This window comes from Penicillium verhagenii (genome assembly GCF_028828195.1).
Source record: "Penicillium verhagenii strain IBT 33310 chromosome Unknown utg000004l_segment0_segment0, whole genome shotgun sequence".
In the NCBI taxonomy this organism is placed as follows: Eukaryota; Fungi; Ascomycota; class Eurotiomycetes; order Eurotiales; family Aspergillaceae; genus Penicillium; species Penicillium verhagenii.
In genome coordinates, this window is record NW_026643168.1 from 1536825 (window position 1) to 1554268 (window position 17444).

At 47.5% G+C, this 17444-nt stretch overlaps 8 protein-coding genes across 8 annotated transcripts; 3 read left to right on the forward strand and 5 right to left on the reverse strand.

Annotated features, from left to right (window-relative positions):
• Positions 1–195: 195 nt before the first annotated feature.
• Positions 196–438, forward strand: N7466_003478 (uncharacterized protein; the record flags this gene model as incomplete). Its single annotated transcript, XM_057162875.1, has 1 exon — positions 196–438. The coding sequence occupies one exon, from the start codon at positions 196–198 to the stop codon at positions 436–438; it is 243 nt and encodes an 80-aa protein (XP_057023990.1).
• A 474-nt stretch (positions 439–912) lies between these two features.
• N7466_003479 (uncharacterized protein) lies at positions 913–1485 on the reverse strand (the record flags this gene model as incomplete). Its single annotated transcript, XM_057162876.1, has 1 exon — positions 913–1485. One exon carries the CDS (start codon positions 1483–1485, stop codon positions 913–915), a length of 573 nt encoding a protein of 190 aa, XP_057023991.1.
• Positions 1486–2304: 819 nt separating this feature from the next.
• N7466_003480 (uncharacterized protein) lies at positions 2305–2621 on the forward strand (the record flags this gene model as incomplete). Its single annotated transcript, XM_057162877.1, has 2 exons — positions 2305–2395; positions 2467–2621. The coding sequence occupies 2 exons, from the start codon at positions 2305–2307 to the stop codon at positions 2619–2621; spliced, it is 246 nt and encodes an 81-aa protein (XP_057023992.1).
• A 1218-nt stretch (positions 2622–3839) lies between these two features.
• N7466_003481 (MFS transporter) lies at positions 3840–7475 on the reverse strand (the record flags this gene model as incomplete). The annotated part of the gene is made up of 8 exons (XM_057162878.1): positions 3840–4466; positions 4530–5074; positions 5143–5251; positions 5318–5494; positions 5692–5720; positions 5897–6689; positions 6759–7215; positions 7306–7475. The coding sequence occupies 8 exons, from the start codon at positions 7473–7475 to the stop codon at positions 3840–3842; spliced, it is 2907 nt and encodes a 968-aa protein (XP_057023993.1).
• A 1171-nt stretch (positions 7476–8646) lies between these two features.
• N7466_003482 (FAD-dependent oxidoreductase) lies at positions 8647–10081 on the forward strand (the record flags this gene model as incomplete). The annotated part of the gene is made up of 5 exons (XM_057162879.1): positions 8647–9018; positions 9075–9360; positions 9414–9713; positions 9759–9837; positions 9898–10081. The coding sequence occupies 5 exons, from the start codon at positions 8647–8649 to the stop codon at positions 10079–10081; spliced, it is 1221 nt and encodes a 406-aa protein (XP_057023994.1).
• A 117-nt stretch (positions 10082–10198) lies between these two features.
• N7466_003483 (uncharacterized protein) lies at positions 10199–11194 on the reverse strand (the record flags this gene model as incomplete). Its single annotated transcript, XM_057162880.1, has 1 exon — positions 10199–11194. One exon carries the CDS (start codon positions 11192–11194, stop codon positions 10199–10201), a length of 996 nt encoding a protein of 331 aa, XP_057023995.1.
• A 1289-nt stretch (positions 11195–12483) lies between these two features.
• Positions 12484–13245, reverse strand: N7466_003484 (uncharacterized protein; the record flags this gene model as incomplete). The annotated part of the gene is made up of 1 exon (XM_057162881.1): positions 12484–13245. One exon carries the CDS (start codon positions 13243–13245, stop codon positions 12484–12486), a length of 762 nt encoding a protein of 253 aa, XP_057023996.1.
• A 198-nt stretch (positions 13246–13443) lies between these two features.
• Positions 13444–17100, reverse strand: N7466_003485 (putative plasma membrane antiporter; the record flags this gene model as incomplete). Its single annotated transcript, XM_057162882.1, has 9 exons — positions 13444–14678; positions 14977–15303; positions 15366–15467; positions 15515–15881; positions 15932–15980; positions 16034–16419; positions 16475–16648; positions 16707–16942; positions 17046–17100. 9 exons carry the CDS (start codon positions 17098–17100, stop codon positions 13444–13446), a joined length of 2931 nt encoding a protein of 976 aa, XP_057023997.1.
• Positions 17101–17444: the final 344 nt, after the last annotated feature.

Genomic DNA, 17444 nt, shown 5'->3' on the forward strand with positions numbered 1-17444 from the left:
AGGGTATACTGGTATAAAAATCAGACAGCAAGGCAGCAACACAGGCAAAAACAGAGGGACAACGGCGCAATAACGGCGGGATAACAGAGCAAGAAACAGAACAACAGCCGAGGGGCAACAGCACGACAATGGCGGGATAATGGTGGGATAACGGAGCCAGAAACAGAACAACAGCAGAGGGCCAACAGCACGACAATGGCGGGACAACAGTGGGACAACAGAGCCAGAAACAGAACAACAGCAGAGGGCCAACGGCGCGACAACGGCGCAACAACAGCGGGACAACAGAGACAGAAACCGAACAACAGCAGAGGGACAGCGGAGGGAGAACAAAGGGGCAACAGAGCGACAACCGAGCCAGCAACGGAGGGACAAAGGAAGCAACAAGCGGAGGAACAGGATACTACCCCCGAGCGAAAATTGGCGAATACCGTGTAATCGCATCCTGTGATGTTGCCATTGGGCCTAGCGTCCAGTTCCCATGACAAGAATGGTAGATTGTTCTATCATGCTTTGCTTGTTTCCTGGAACCCTGGTTACTAGAACCCTTGCCCTTCCTCTTCCGGGTATTCCCCGGGTTGTAATCCGGATCTTGAGTGTCCGGGTCCGCCTCGGGTTCACAGTCTGACTCCAAAGAGTCCGATGGTTTGATTTCACAATCAAATATTTCCGAGGACAGCGGAGGGTTTGAGGGTGGTGGATCTTCATACTGCGCCGGGTTTTCCTGCGGTGCTAGATTAAATTTGTGCAGAGCAATTGGCTCTGCTCCTTCGATTGGTGAGAAATAAAGATTTCTCAATGTTTCTAGCTGTGCCACTTTATGGCCGAGAGACATAAATCTTCCACTCCCAAGGGCCATGATGCAACGCCGCAGCGTGGAGGAACAGGAAACTATCCACGTGTAAAAATTGGCTAATACCGCAGAATGGCATCCTGCGATGTTGCCATAGGGCCTAGGGCCCAGTTCCCATGACAAGAATAGTAGCTCGTTGTGTCACGCTTTGGATATTTCCTAGCACCCTGGGTGCTAGTACTCTTTCCCTTTCTCTTCCGGGTGTTCTCCGGGTTGAAATCCGGATCTTTAGCATCGGGCGCTTGGGTGTCCGGGTCAGGCTTGGGTTCAGAGTCTGACTCCGAAGAGTCCGATGATTTGATTTCACAATCAAATATTTCAGAGGACAGCGGAGGGTTTAGTGGCACCGGATCTTCATATTGCGGAGGATTGGCTTGTGGTGCTACATTGAATGTGTGCAGAGGAATTGGCTCTGCTCCTTCGATTGGTGAGAAATAAAGATTTCTCAGTGTTTCTAGCTGTGCCACTTTGGGGCCAAGCGACAGAATTCTCCCACTCCCGAGAGCCATGATGCAACGCCGCAGAGCGGCAGCTGGTGCTCCTTGCCAATATTTTGGTAAGGTGAGCTCGGGTGGGGGCGCCGTGTTGTGTAGGAAATGTTTAAGAAACACTGGAGTAGGATCTGTGGCCATCCGAAGGATGCGTGATCAAGCTCATTCAAAACCTCACTTCTTTCCGGCTTGAACTTTATACCCTTCGGAACCCTTTCCTGTTTTCTGAAGGTGTGTGGTGTACTGTACACCAGTCGGCATTTGTCTTCCAGGAGGCCATCCTCCCTCCTCCCTCCGCAGTCGATCTGCTTGCTCAAATTGGATAAAGTAATCCAAATCTGTAGGTACGAAAATAAAAGCTGGGTCATTGTCCCGATCAAAGTGCATATGACAGGTTGGGCATAGCAGGATTGCATTTGAAGCGGAACGTGGAGAATAGTTGACGAGTCCTAAATGTGCCCAGAGGTTGTCCTGCTATCCTAAACAGTAAATAGTTAGCCATATACTACTCTAGTAGTGCCAGCTGTACTCACTTTTGTGTCTCTTTTGCCAGATATATGGCAGTACTTGAGACTTGGAGTACTGGCCGGCCGGGAGGGCGTCTGCTCTGGACTCTCTGCGTTTAGTCTTGTAGTTCAAAGTCAATAAAATATTGTAGGTTAATAGGAATCAAAATAAACGCGGGCTTTGTAGATGAAGATGTGGTCAAGAAAAAAGGCCACGGAGTGTGACAAAGTAAGCAAAGAATGAAATTATGCTAAAGTCCAGAAAGTCGAGAAAAACAAAGACAGAGAGTGAAGGAAGGAAGAAAGAAAGACAAGGAAAAAGGACCAACCTTAAATATTCAAGGTTGCCTTCTACTATATACCTCAAGGTAAGGATAAAAGAACAAGCAACAGAAACAAAGAAGTGAACAACAGATAAGTTAGACTTAGGACTGAGAGATAACTACCGATGAATATGGATGCCCTATACCTATCACTGACATATTGCGGCGGCCGATACCCGCCACCTGCCATTCAGGCGGCTAAAGGCTGGGTGTGGGGAAAAGGTGAGCAGCTTGAGATCCATCTAGCCTACGTTGGAGAAGACATGCATATACTAACTCATGTGTATCTTAAGACCGCATTGCCACCATCTCCCTCTTGCCGTCTGACCTCAAGACCTTCCGTGGGCTAGAACAGGCCGTTGCCGACGCTGTTGAGAATCTCCGCTCGGGGAAGCCATCCACCACGATGGACCTGTTTGGCAGCGGCTGCTTCTTCGTCCAGGAATAGACCAACAACTGCGGGCCGCGGGTCTTCAGAAACGAACATCCTCCATTCATGCAGGTATTTACGCCTATTTTGACTCCCATTAGTACTACTGTTGAGTTGGATGTTCAGAGTCGACCCTGTATTTACCTGTGGTAATCAATGAAACACCACACGACCGCGATGAGAAGAACAATGGGAGATACGGCTGCCAGAATATCTTTCCACACGAATGCAGCTGGGTCGGATATCATGGTGGTGCTGCTCGTCATCTCCGTTCCATTGCCGTCATTACTCGTCTTCGTGGTGAGTTGCTGCTCGACCCGGGGCACACGCAGTTCGGCGCACCCGCCACAGCGGCATTGGCCGCAGCCATAACTGGCAGAAAGTAAATTACGAGTAATTCCAAACTCATTAGTTTTTGAACTCCAATTATTATTGTACAGCGCTGCGTTATATACGGAATCCTTAAACTCTATTGTATATAATGCTATATCATATTACTTCTAGTGCTTTCTCTAGGTAATTTATCACAACAACTGGCAAGAACGAGAGGCTGAGATCCTAGTCATATAATTCATTCGTAAGCCCCTTCTCAAGTCTATTCTCAAGTCTACTCTCAAGTCTATTCTCAAGTCTACTCTCAAGTCTACTCTCAAGTCTATTCTCAAGTCTATTCTAAAAGTGACCCGTATTTAGATCAAATCCCTTAAGATATTCCTATATACGACAAATACTACAATTGATACAGGCGGGAAACATGGCGGTGAAGTTAGAAATTGAAATTGGGATGTGACCTAGCACTTGAGGGGTGGCCTCTATCGGCCGCCGCAATGCAGGTTTTGGCCCCTTTCCCCTCCTCGACAGTTGATCTATCAGATTATGCCGCGCTTGCGCATATCTTCCTTGTTTGTTAGACTCCAACGTTACATTACTTTACGCTGATCTTGTGATTACGTCAATATGACGATGTTTGTTTACTTTGTTTATATTGTTGTTATTGAAGCTTAGATTGAGCTTCTATGCTTAAATAGAGCAGGAATCCTGCACTTGTCATACTCGGTACATATGTCCTTCGGGCATACCTATATAAAATTGGGATTTAATCTGAGTCTGTGTATCGCCACGTAGACATACCGAGTATCTACTCTCCTGTGCTCATTCCTATATAGCTTTTGACTCAAAACATGTCGCATCTACACGTAAGCGACCGCCACATAAACAAAACAAGACAATATACTTTCAGTAAGCATAACGAAAACATGGGTTCTCCTTATCCGTCAACCCAGCCCATTTAACCTCATCAACCAACGCCTCATTCACAGCTCCCACTTTCCGATTCCGCCTTCCATTCTCAACACGATAGTATACAAACAGCACAACAGAGACCACCACAGCAGCCGACTGTGTCGCAAGGACAGTAATCTTAGCAGGGCGATACTCTGGCGCATCACGCGCCTGGAAAGTCTGCGGACCAATAATGTTACCCACAGCAAAGGCTCCTGCGATAAGGGCACTGGCGAAAGCTCGCTTTGTATGTCCGGCGCAATTGGCCATTGTCCACTGGTACAGGATGGGGAGGGTGGCGACGATGGCGTTAACCAGGTAGATGCCTATTAGTACGCCGGCCTTGTTCGTTGCCGGGATAAAGGACATCATGGCTGCGCCGGTGATGGCGGGAATGGTGCACAGAACACTCCAGACCCAGCGGTGGGAGAACTTGCGGATTCCGTATCCGACTAACAACGTAAAGAATATACTTACCAGACCGGAGGGTGTGTTTAGGAGCGCAGATATGGGGCCCGAGAAGCCGAAGCCTGCGATCAGGGTTGCGGAGTAGGTGGTTACCACGCCGCTGGATACTGATATCTGATGACGAGTTAATTAGCTTGCACTTTTCTTCCCTTTTGCACCATTTCCACTGGATCTTACCAGAATTGTCGTGGTGGCTAAGAGCCAGAGCTGAATATCTTGCACCGCTTCCCAGATCTGCTCCGGATTAAACTTCGCGCTCCAGACGCCAGTCTGATTCTCGCTGACATGTCGCAGAAGGGCAGTCTTCTCGTCATCCGATAGCCACGAAGCCTTGATCGGCGTGTCGGGAATAAAGAAGAACGTCAATATACCGACGATGCTGGTGATTAAGCCCAGCACCAAGAACATGATGCGCCACCCATCCAGTGCTGCGTGGTGGACGTGTTGAAACGCAAATGAGATAATCCCACCTAGGATCTGAGCAACGCCCAGCCCCATGTACCAAAGTGTAAATCTCGGAGCTTGTTCACTACGCGTATAGTATTGACTACTGATCAGCATCAGCGATGGACCGACCGTTGCTTCAAAGATCCCCAGAAAGATACGTGTAGCCAGCAGACTTCGATATCCGCGCGCACCGGCTGAGGAGGCCGCAGCCAGACCCCAGAGAAAAACGTTCGCGCCGAGCCACTTTGCAGCCGGGAATTTGCGGAGGCAGTAGACTGCGGGTTTGTTAGGGCTGATCGAGCGAGATGATCTATAGGATCACCGGCATGTAAGATGGAGTTACCGTTTGGTACTTCGGCTATTAAAGATGCAATGAAGAACCAAGTAGCCGTGTTTGAAAATTCATTTCCAGTGAGATTTAAATCTTTTTTTAATCCCATAATGGCTGCGTACTGATGTATCCTATTTTTGTTAGAGCTTTTGTGTAGTATGAGGACAAGGATTGATTGCCGACTGACGTTGAGCATGACTTTATCAAGAAACTGCAAGATATAACAACAGAACATGTAAGGAAGTACGCGTCGATCTATCTTGCGACGAAGCGCGACTAGATTGATGTTGACGTTTCCCATGTGTGCTTCGAGATAATCCACTGCATCGTCACGACTACTTGGTTGTTTGGGGAGCTGGTTGGGCTGGTTCATGATAAGGTGAGATGATAAGAATTAGGTTAGTTTGGAAAGATGGATTTGACTTTGTTGCGTGTATTACATGTCGATGTTGATTCTGGTGTTAAAATGCTCGAGTTCATGATATATTGACCTTGTGTGACTCTGGATCGGAATTACTTGATTCCTTTACCGGACGCAAGGGGCTGAAACATACAAAATACCTTGGCCTTGAGCTTTGCAGTAAGATTGTCTAGGAATATTAGAAAAATTATATTTTTATATCATGCAATATAGTAAAAATTGGACTGACAACATGAAATCCAGTCCGTCTATAACTTTTTTTTCATGAGAATCGTAAAAAAACCTGGGGCTTTCCCCCTTGATCCAAATTCCATCACAGTTTCAACTGGAACCGTGGGTGCGTACGAATCGCAGCTCCCCACTTCCAAAAAGCAAAAGGCACCGCACACATCACCAGCGCAATGAAAGCAAGCAACGAATTCCCCCATCCCAGTCCCAGTCTATCATAAAGGGCCGGACCGGCCAACGGCAACAGAGCACCGACTAGCGACCGCAGAGCCGTATTTGCCGCAGTGACGGATGCCGCATAGGCCAGATACGAGTCCACCAGGTAGGTGCTGACGGACATGAAGACGGACATCAGGCCGATACCAAAGACACCAAGGCCCAGGATGGGGACAATCCAGGGGGTGTTGGACTCGGCAGCCCAGCCGTACCAGAATAGTCCCACGGGCATAAACCAGCAACCGACCATCATGGGCAGCAGACGGGACTCTGGAGCGAAACAGCCACGCGCGGTATGAGTCCGAGCAATATGGTCAGCTACGGCGCCGGTGGTAAGCAGCCCGATGATACTGCCGATACCAAAGCCTAAGTATGTGAGACCGGCGATTCCGGAGGAGAAGCCGTATTTATCCTCGAAGATTTCGGTCATGGTGGTGAACATTAGGTAGAGGTATCCGTATGCCGTGGCGGCGAACAGAACCATTAGAAATACGATCGGGGAACGGAAAAGCAGCTTGATCGGACGCGCCAGCGCATTGAGGAATAGTTTTCGGCTGAGTTTTCCTGGATTGTGGGTTGATCGGAGGTTTGGATTTCCTGTTTCCTTGCGAAGACGCTCGACCTTACGCTCGAGGACTACCGGCGCATAGGATTCACGATAAAAGATCATAGTCAGAATCATCATGACACCAGTCTTTATTTTCGCATCTGGTTAGCTTTGATACAACATATATCGAAGATAAGATAGATAGGCAACACTTACTGTAATCGCAATCACCCAGAAGACCCATCGCCACCCCTCAGCTTCGCATAAGAAGCCACCGGCGACAGGGCCAATAACAGGGCCAAGGATAGGTCCCATAGCCCACACTGCCATGATACCAGCACGTCTCTCCTTGGTGATCATATCAGCGACAGTACCAGAGCCGATGGTAAGGGGGCAAACGCCCGCCAAACCGGCCAGGAATCGGAAGACAATGAGCTGTGGCATAGATTGAGCCACGGCACAAGCAATGATAAAGATGAGGAAAAAGAAGTTGCAGACGTGGTATAAGGGTACACGGCCGTAGATTTCGGAGAGGGGGGCGATTAAGAATGGACCGAAGCAATAACCGAGAATGAAGACGGTCACGACGAAGGAACCCATCATGCTGCTGGTGATGTTGAAGTCTTTCATGACCTCGCTGACTCCGGGGGTGAACATTGATGATGCGAGAGGACTGAGTTGGTGTAACAAGAAAGGTTAGATTTGGGTTCCGGGGTTTGAAGGCTGGAGGTGCGATATTCAATATGGGGACAAGCCAACTTACGTGATGAATGTGTTAAATGCCATCAACACCAGCTGTCTTGTTTTTCTAAATGTGGACCAGTTAAATGGGTTCTCAGGGTCCTCGGGGCCATCCCATCCCACGATCTCAGCATTTTGATCCGTGTCGTCGGAAGAGAAGCCTTGCTTTTCTTGCTTTTCTATGTCTACCATTTTGAAAAGGAGGAGGTTAACAATATAGGAACATTAGAAGAGGGGGGTGGGGGGAAGTCTAGAACATTTAATGTTTGGGGTGTAAGATATTTATGTACGGAGTAACTACAAGGTGTAAAGGGGAAGAGAAATTTTGTAGGATAATTCGGCACAAAAATATTTTATGTTCATGTATGGATCTGGCATCGGCACGGACAACTCAAGTATATAAGCTTCAGATTAGTGTACCAAGATTCTAAGATTCTAAGATTATTAGCTCCGTGAGTCAGCCACGCCAAGATCCGTATTTTAACTCGCTAGCATATGAGTCACCAGTGACCAGGACAGAGCATTCTAGAGAAGGTATATCTAGAAGGCTAAACCTACTATGAATTGGAGTTTATATAGGCTATGCGCGATTTTAAAGTTGAGCATATTGTTTAAGGTTGTTTGCTTCTTCGAAGACGTTTGCTTTTTCAAGAATGTTTGCTGTATGAGCATATTTAGAAGGTATATCCAGAAGGCTAAATTTACTACAACTTGGGGTTTACATAGGGTATGCGCGATTTAAAGTTGAGCAAATTTCCAACCTGGGAAGTGCTTGTAGCCAGATTGATTTCTTTTGCCTTTCATTATACATAAAAAGACTCGGAAGCTTCAAATGTTCAAATAATACTTCCAAGTGGAGTTCGGTAAAAGTCGCCAGTGGGTCACGGGTGGACACGACGATAAACAAAGACTGACCAATCACAATGCGCTATATCAATCAGATTTACAGAGCCCGGCAGTCACGGCACGTTTCATCTACATAGAATCATTAGCTGGGTCTAGTTCACAGGCAAAACGTTCACCCGAATATTACGTAATGAATAATTTATCCAACACGTCAAATGTTACTAATCACGCCAAGCAATCGGGATAATTCTTATGAACAACGGAGTGGTAACTTCTTTAGGTATCGATCTCTAAAAATATCCGATGTGGGACAAGAAATATAGTTCCTTCTATATGATCAGTAAAGATCTATGAGGAGAAAGCAAATTCAATACTCAGCTTTAAACATTTGAAGGAAGATATTAGCACTTAGTAATAAAAGTGATTGAAAATGCCTTGAACGGAATCTTGAAGTCATCAATCACAAACGCCACTTTCTCTCTCCACTCCCCTTGTAACATACGCAACAATCAGCACTATGCCAGAGACCCCAATAATAATCATCGGCGCAGGAATAAGTGGCCTCATCCTAGCTCAACACCTCCAAAGCCAAGGGATCCCATTCGAAATCTTCGATAGTGATTCCGCATTTGACGCTCGCAACGGAGGTTGGGGGCTAACACTCCACTGGGCCCTCCCAGCTCTACGCCAACTCCTTCCCGAATATCTAGTAGCCCGACTTCCGGAGACCTTTGTCAATAAAGATGCAGCAGCCCGTGGCGACATGGGGCGATTCCAGTTCTTCGATTTAAAATCGGGCCAGGCACTCTACGATGTTCCTGCAGAAGAACGGATCCGCGTGAATAGAGGGCGAATGCGGGAATTGTTGACCTGTGGACTCAAGATTCAGGTGCCGTTACCTCTCTCCTCAGGAAAATCCGACTAACATGGCTGCCTCTGTTACAGTGGAATAAGAAATTCGTGAATATCGAATCTAGTGAGAAATCTATTATCGCTCACTTTGATGATGGTTCATCCTGCACCGGCTGTCTTTTGGTTGCTGCTGATGGCGCACGGTCGCGCGCCCGACAGATTCTCTATCCACAGGGCTATGCGATGAATCAGCTCCCAGTTCAACTTCTGGGCGCGTCTGCGCTATACACGCAAGAACAACTGGGAGGTGTAGAGACTATAGACCCGTATATTTTCCAGGGATCTCATCCTGACACCGACGTGTTTATGTTTTTCAGCTGTGCGTTCATACGGCCTAACTCTTGATCGGGCCGGTATGCTAACCCGTGGCAGTTCTGGATACTCCGAGCAATTTCAACGAAAGCAGCAGGAACCAGTATCACTGCCAGATCGTTGTCTCCTGGGCTGATAAAAAGGGCATTCTTTTGCCTTCTACTAATTCCGATCGCATGGCTCTCATGAGGCAATTGACTGATAACTGGGCCGAACCGTTTCGCTCGTTAGTGTACAATCTGCCGGAAGAGACGGAAGCCCGATCGATCCGGGTCGATGATTGGATCTTTCAGCCTGGACAGAGTGACGAGTATCCGCGAGTCATACTCGTGGGCGATGCGGCGCATACCATGACCATGTGTGAGTTGCCCTGACGCGGATGGCGATGTTAGTAGCTAATGATAGTAGTCCGCGGCGAGGGTGCTAATAATGCAATTGTGGATGTCTTGGATCTAGTGGAGAAGGTTGATTTGGGGAATATTAGGTAAGGTCGTTTACTATTTGTGAGAGCTCGAGATAATGCTAATATATTTTGTCTACCAAGCGCACTGTCCTCAGCAGATCTGGCGCTTTCTAGAGCTGCATATGAGGATCAGATCTTTTCCCGTGTGGAGCCTAGTGTACTCGCTTCCCGACAAGCTTGTCTTGATGCACATGATTTTTCTCAGATCAAGGGAAGTCCATTGGTGACTCCGAGAATATGGAAAAGCAGATCCGACTTGAAATGAACAGCAGATCTGGCATATATTGAAATATGGACATGAAATATGATAAAAGATGAATGTCGTCGATAAAGAGTTTTACAAATCTATATACAATGTTACTCAAAAGCAGTTTTTTTCCCGCTAGGGTATCCTAGTCGAGTCAAATCGCAACAATCGGTCCCGTTGAAACCACCAGCTTTCAAAGAGATCCATACAAAACTGGAACATCCCAAACAGCCCAGCAAGTCCAACACCTATAAGGGGTGCCAAGATCGCAAATACAGTAAACCCATAGGAGGAATTTTGAAACGCCGAATCACTACCCAACCCTTTCGTCGCCAAGCCAACCTGCATCGCAGTCAACACCAACGCGACGTAGACCGTCGCCATAGTTATGGGTGTCAGGTAGGCACGAAACACATCGCCGTACGTCCGATGTATATACTGGTATCCCCTTAGTGCACGACCATATCGGAACGAGCAGATCTTATTCAGTTGCGAGAGTCTCAGCTCGCCGAAAAGATATCGTTCATTCATATCACCCGGCCGGGCTCCATATTGCAACAACTGTTCCACAAAAGACAACCACTGCAACCAGGTAACTTCGGCTGGAAGGAGATGGTAGCTGTGCGCCATAGCCAAGTCACTTTCAAACTGAATCAGCGCGACGTAAGAGTGCAAAAACCCGAGACCGTATTTGTAAAGCTCATGCGAGCATGGCGTCGTGCTGAAAGTCTTGGCCGTGCTCGCCTCGGCTTCACAGCACGGGGCTGTACATATCAAATGGGAATGCCAAAAATCCGCATCGAGCAGGTATCGAGGTATCGGCTTCAGGTGAAGAAGTCCCGACGGCTCCCAGATTAAGTGCATGTCTATGCGCTCGTCCGTGACGATCTTGCGCGATATCGCGATCTGGTAGTTTAGTGGTTTTGGGGGAACGGGGCGACCGGCGAGCCATAGGTAGGTGTGGATCTTGTTTAGTTTCTCCACTGCTAGATCTTTGTGCAAGAAGCTGTGGATGTCGTCTGTGGGGCGGCGGAGCGCATGGTCCTTGGTTCGGGTGGAGGCTGCTAGGAGGGAGCCTGCGTGCTTGTCATGATTGAATGTGCCCTTTGTAAAAGGCAGTCTAGCTGGCATCGATAATTAAGAATAGAGAGGAATATGTCAGGATTTGGGGGATTGGGGAATTGATTGAATCGCGGGGTTCATGATCGGCGATCGCGATGATTTGTTTTACCCCGCAAGAGAAAAAGTGAAAATTCATGCTTTCCTTCCCATAGACAGTATGGCGGCCGATAGAGGCCACCCCTAGGTCATATCCCAATTTCAGTTTCTAACTTCACCCCCCTGTTTCCCGCCTGTATTGTATTTATCATATATAGGAATATCTTAAGGGATTTGATCTAAATACGGGTCACTTTTAGAATAGACTTGAGAATAGACTTGAGAGTAAACTTGAGAGTAAACTTGAGAGTAAACTTGAGAGTAAACTTGAGAGTAAACTTGAGAGTAAACTTGAGAGTAAACTTGAGAGTAAACTTGAGAGTAAACTTGAGAGTAAACTTGAGAGTAAACTTGAGAGTAAACTTGAGAGTAAACTTGAGAGTAAACTTGAGAGTAAACTTGAGAGTAAACTTGAGAGTAAACTTGAGAGTAAACTTGAGAGTAAACTTGAGAGTAAACTTGAGAGTAGACTTGACTCACTTGAGAGTAGACTTGAGAGTAGACTTGAGAGTAGACTTGAGAGTAGTCTTGAGAAGGGACTTAAGAATGGATTATATGACTAGGATCTCAGCCTCTCTTTCTTGCCAGTCGTTGTGATAAATTACCTAGAGAATGAGAAGTAGTTAATATCAATAATATAGCATTACTAATATATAACGGAGTTCACGGATTTAATGTATAATGCAGCGCTGAACATAATGGAGTTCAAAAACTAACATGAATTTGGAATTACTCGTAATTTACTTTCTGCCGGTCGGAAAGTTGAAATTGGGATTTGACCTAGGGGTGGCCTCTATCGGCCGCCGCAATAGACAGCCGTCGCGCATTACCTATTGCTGGACATCGCGAGCTGATGTTTGCGAAATAACGTTTCTACGCACACCATTGAAATCTCCTTTCAGTACAAGATTTGCACCCTAGAATACTTTGGATACGACACTTTAACGCGTCAGGATTGTGATATGGTATTAATTCCATCAGCAGTATCTCTAACTACGCCCGTTATTGCCTTCCATATCTAGAGAGACAGACCGTAGACGCTCTTTCAAACCCCAATCACGTGACGGATCCCATTGATGGAATCGCGTAAATTACGCGTCATGACCATACGCATTAGTAATTACTAGTACCTGATTTTGCACCCCTGTAAGTTGTACCGATACAAGTCTCGGACCTTGACCTTCCCACCGCGTAACATTTTATCAAGCTTTCGAAGACATAAAGCTCGGTTGCTTTCCAGCTCGTGCCGATGACGGTGGAAAAACTGCGTAATGCACCAACCACCCCTCCCGCCCTTTGGCTGCTCCATGCTCATTCCAAAACTCATCCTCCATGTCTGAAACGAGAACCTTTAATCTTGCATCAAGATGCATAAGCCGTTTAGCAAACTGATTCGCGATGGGGACGAACTGTTTCAGAACAGCCTGTTCGTCAACTTCCGTTGGAGTTCGAAATCCCACCTGGAGCTCCCGAAGTACTTGGTACAAGGTATCTACACCAGCAACCTCCTTCACGTAGGCTTCTAGCAGCTGAATTACTGCCTCTAGTGACGTGACTGACGGTCCCTCGAACAATTTTAGGCTCATTAGCCCTTTCTTGTTCAGAGCTGTCCATAACGGGTTTAGCACACAGCTTTCCGCCCCGGTATATCTTGCCCGATTTTTTCTGTAATGATCGCCAGGCTCTTGTTCGGAATTATCGACATAGGAAGACATCCCTGCGCCGTCAAAGAGCTCAGCTAATCTAGTCGCGTGATCTCGGCCGTTCTCGTCGTGAACTTGATAGATGCCAAGCCAGGCTAAGTGATACAGGCAGAACATCTTAGCTTCCAGACTCTTCTTCTCGGTATTGATCTTGTCGGAAGCTGATGGGAGTTTCTCTAGTGCCGAGGGAGCGTCAACATCATCTCTAGGACTCCCGTTGGGCTCGTCACGCTCGTGCTTGCTGGAGAGAAAATCAAACATTTCCACGAGTATGGCTGTTTTGAAGGGGAAGAATTGTCGGGCTTTGATCTGTAATCAATAGCAGGGTGGGGGGAAGATCTTGTTCAAAGATGAGAAGGTATTATAAGCCCCTTGTGAAGAGGAGGTGCTGTCATTGCCATTCGCTTAATTGGGTTTGGGCTAAGCCAGAAACTCTTTAGCGAGCCCGCCGAAAGTTGATCACTGTGGAGCCCTGCGCCAAGTCCCAAGCAGTATTTGCATCACCGCCTCATATCCATGCTTCGCAGCCAAGGATAATGGTATGAGACCTTTGGGGTTCTTCGGGTCCACGCCAATTTGGCCTGTTTGTAGTAATAACTTCACCACCGCCGTACGTCCAAATCTTGCGGCATAGTAGGACAACGTGTTGTCCGAGCCCATCTCCACCCGGTCTTTCTCAAGTAATAGCTTCACTATTCCATCACGTTCAAGTGCGGCCAGAAACAATGGCGTCCAACGCTCATAGTCCTTCCCCACCTCCTCATATCGAAGCTGAGCAGTCCGAGATAAAATCGGGTGAGCTAGCGTGTCCTCTGAGTCCCCGTCGATCTGGACTGTCTCAAGTATTAACTTCACAACCGCTTCGTGTTGAAATCTTGCGGCCAAGGACAACGGTGTCCAGCCGAAATATAAGTCCCTCGAGTCCACCCTCACCTGACTTATTTCAAGTAAAAGTCTCACTATTGCCTCACGTCCTTCCCGCGCAGCGTAGGATAATGGCGTCCAACCTTCGTTGTCCTCCGAATTCACATCCACTTGCCCGCTCCTAAGTAAGAGCTTGACCACTGACTCGTATCCATTCTTCGCAGCCCAAGATAATGGCGTACGACATTCACTGTCTTTCGAGTCCACATCCACTAGCCCAGTTTCAAGTAACAGTTTCACTACCACGTCATGACCATTTTGCGCAGCCCAGGATAATGGTGTCCATCCTTCGGAGTCTCTCAACTCCTCAGGCTCCTGCTCTTTCTTAAGTAAACACCGTGTCAACCTGTGTTCATGTCTGTGCCGCTTAGCCCACAATAATAGTCTCTGGCGGGCTGTTTCCCCCTCGCAGTTTTTGGAGTTCAAAACCGCCTGCCCTGTCCCAAGTAACAGCTTCACCATCGCCTCATGTCCGTGCTGCGCGGCCCAGGATAATGGTGTCCGGCCCTTGCTATCCGTCACTCTAACGCTGGCTCCTTCCTGTACACATAATCGAGCTGTAGCCACATTACCATGTTGGGCGGCCCATGGCAGAGAGGAATTTGAGCCTCGGCAATTCAGTCTATAGAGATATGAATTGAGGAGAGCGTGGAGTTGTCTATTTGTTTGAGACAATGAGTTGATATCTCGTTCTGTCTCCAGGCAGGTCGCTAGTTGCAGTAGTAATTCGGGGGGCAAATGAAGCAGAATCATTTGATTGAGATAATCAACTTTGATACTTTCATGTGTATTAAATTTACCATGCAATCTTGGAAGTTGACAAATCCTTAAATACGGAAGTAGCCGTATGGGGTTTAGTGCACCACGTGATTATATAGGGTTGAATTTTGAACAGAGTATCTCTCTGTTTCCAGATATGGAAGACAATAACGGGCGGCACTGTTACCTCCAATTCAAAGATGAGTTGAATTAAAATTACAATGAATAGCTTCCCCTTATGAAGTTCTCTTGTTGTAATATCAATTCATTGGCTAATTTAAACCATATGCCAAGCTTCTTCAACCCGACACGAAGTTGGCCCTTTGATAGACGACCGCTCCGATCTCACGTCATTTTCAAGGCCCTGCAATCGTAACATTATCGTATCATGATCATCTGGCCGCTCGCTCTGAGAGTCGGTGCTATAGTTGCGGGAAAACCGATTGTTCAATATAACAGACTGCACGCGACGATCCACGACGCTGTTATTCGGGACTGGTTCGTTCTCTGACAGAAGGATGATCTCGACTGGATGGTCCCGAATAGTAGGAACTTGGAGCCATTTGTAGATACCATTCAGCACGGGGATTGAGAGTCCATGGATCACAATTGAGAAAAAAACCAGCCAGTACACGACTAGACACAGACGTGTTAGAGCAGGTTGAAGATTGGAAACTTGAACAGGATGAGTTACTCACCTGGAATCATGGCAGCTGTCAAATGATTGATCTCTGCATCGCTCTCACCCGGATCTGGAAGTAGTCGACGGGCATATTCCACGTAGCAGATTGCGCCCACCCCTGATCCGTTAGTCAGGAAGTAGATTACAGGGATGTGGCAGACATACCGATGGGAGCGAAATACCCCATGAAAAGAGCTTCTTTCCACGAGTTACAGACCTTGGGCATAAATCGATACCCAAGCATAATTGCAGGAATGCGACGAAACAATAGCAGCAGAATTCCCAGCGTGACCAGGCGCCAGATCGTGATTCCAGTAAGATGGGGCATGTGCATCAGATCCCAGGGCATGCTGATCCCGATGAAAACAAAAGTTCCGAAATTCAAGATGACTTCAATGGTTGAATTGAAGGAGTCGTGTCGCGCCTCGGCTTCGGAATGGTAAACACCGTCCCAGTTCAATGCACATCCAGCGATAAAGCAGGCGAGAGTCTCGTCAGATCCAAAGCAGCCACATGTGCCCACGACGAATAGCTAAGAATTGTCAGCATATCGGCATCCAAAGCGGCATTTGACAGACTTACTCCGATCGCCACCGGAAAGATGAAGAAACTTTCTTTATCAATCCATCGCCTACGGCCGTTAGTTCATTATCGATAATTTGATGGAAGGGTGTTGGCGATCACCTCTTAGACGCCAAGTTCAACCCTTTACGCCCCATAAATCCAACCAAGAGCCCGTAACCCGAGCCCATGATGATCATGTACAGCACTCCTTCAACAGCCCAGTGTGCCAATGCCCGACCAGCGTTACCGCCCAACCGGCCCGTGTTCTGTGTTCCTATCCAGTCCCGTTTCGCGGTGCCATCGTGCGGCACGTCGGCATAACGTAGAATAGAGATAGAAAGGAGGAGAAATGGGAAGCCGAAGCCATCATTGCCACCGGCCTCGGCGGAGATAAACTCTCGCAGGTGCCGTCGAACGTACTTGTCAGCGAAGGGGCCCTTTGCAATTGCCTGCGACAGAATAGGGTCAATGCAGATGACGCACGAGCCGATAATTAACGAAGTGAGCTAAGCCTGTTAGTTGATGCATGGCACTTTATTCGGGTCTGCGGCCTGCACGTACGAATGATAGGTGCGGGACGATTAACAGAATGCATGCTGATGTTGCTAGCCACTGCAATGCCATGAGTGGAAGCAGACAGATTGTGAGCTCAACCAATCTTTGTCTTAGATACTTTTTAGGGAGCTCGTATCCCACTTTGACCATCTGGATGCCGATTACCAGGCGAGTCAAGGCCTAGGTTGGTTAGACTGGCGAACCAACGTGTAAGAGCCGATGGCTCGTTCTCACTTACGTAGGCAATCTGGCCTTCCTCGACATTCGTCCCAAATGTTCTCACATCAATCAAATTGGCGCAGAATGGACCCAGAATAGCTCCGGCCACAAATGATGGCACTAAAAACTTTAGCGGTGTCCCTCGGAGATAATGTTGAAGATTTGATCGTCGATCAAAGCACTTACAAGCTTCACCCAGGTACCATTTTTGTTTCAACTTCAAAGATACCACCGCAAAAAGAAGAAGGTATATTCCTGAGGGTTAGGATGTTAGATAACAAATCACAGATGGACCACCCCCATGTGCCCACGTTTACGAAACAGCAAGATTTAATTTTCGGATATCAGGAGTCCTTACCGGACAAAGTCAAAGTCACATTAAAGTTGCTAATATCAAGGATCGGATGAAGCATCCTTCGACGCGACAAGCAAAATCACAGCTTGAGCAGCTGAAATCATCCAGAAGGCTCAAGGGTTCGTCTGGGTCGATGGCGGAAATCGGGGATTGGATTCATGAGGGAGATGAGATGACAGATATGACTTGGCGTGTGTTCTCTGCACATGTGGGAGAATGGCAGATACCGATGTGTGGAATGCGCCCTTCATTAGCGAGTTCGCGCGGCGTGATTCTCGTCGCCTTCTTGCATCCCTATCAAGGGACGTGACGTATCATAAGATAACGATTCTGATTCTGCGCCACGGAGGAATCAATAGGTGAGTTGGACATATTTGATTTTGAAACGCGTGTACGGTCGCA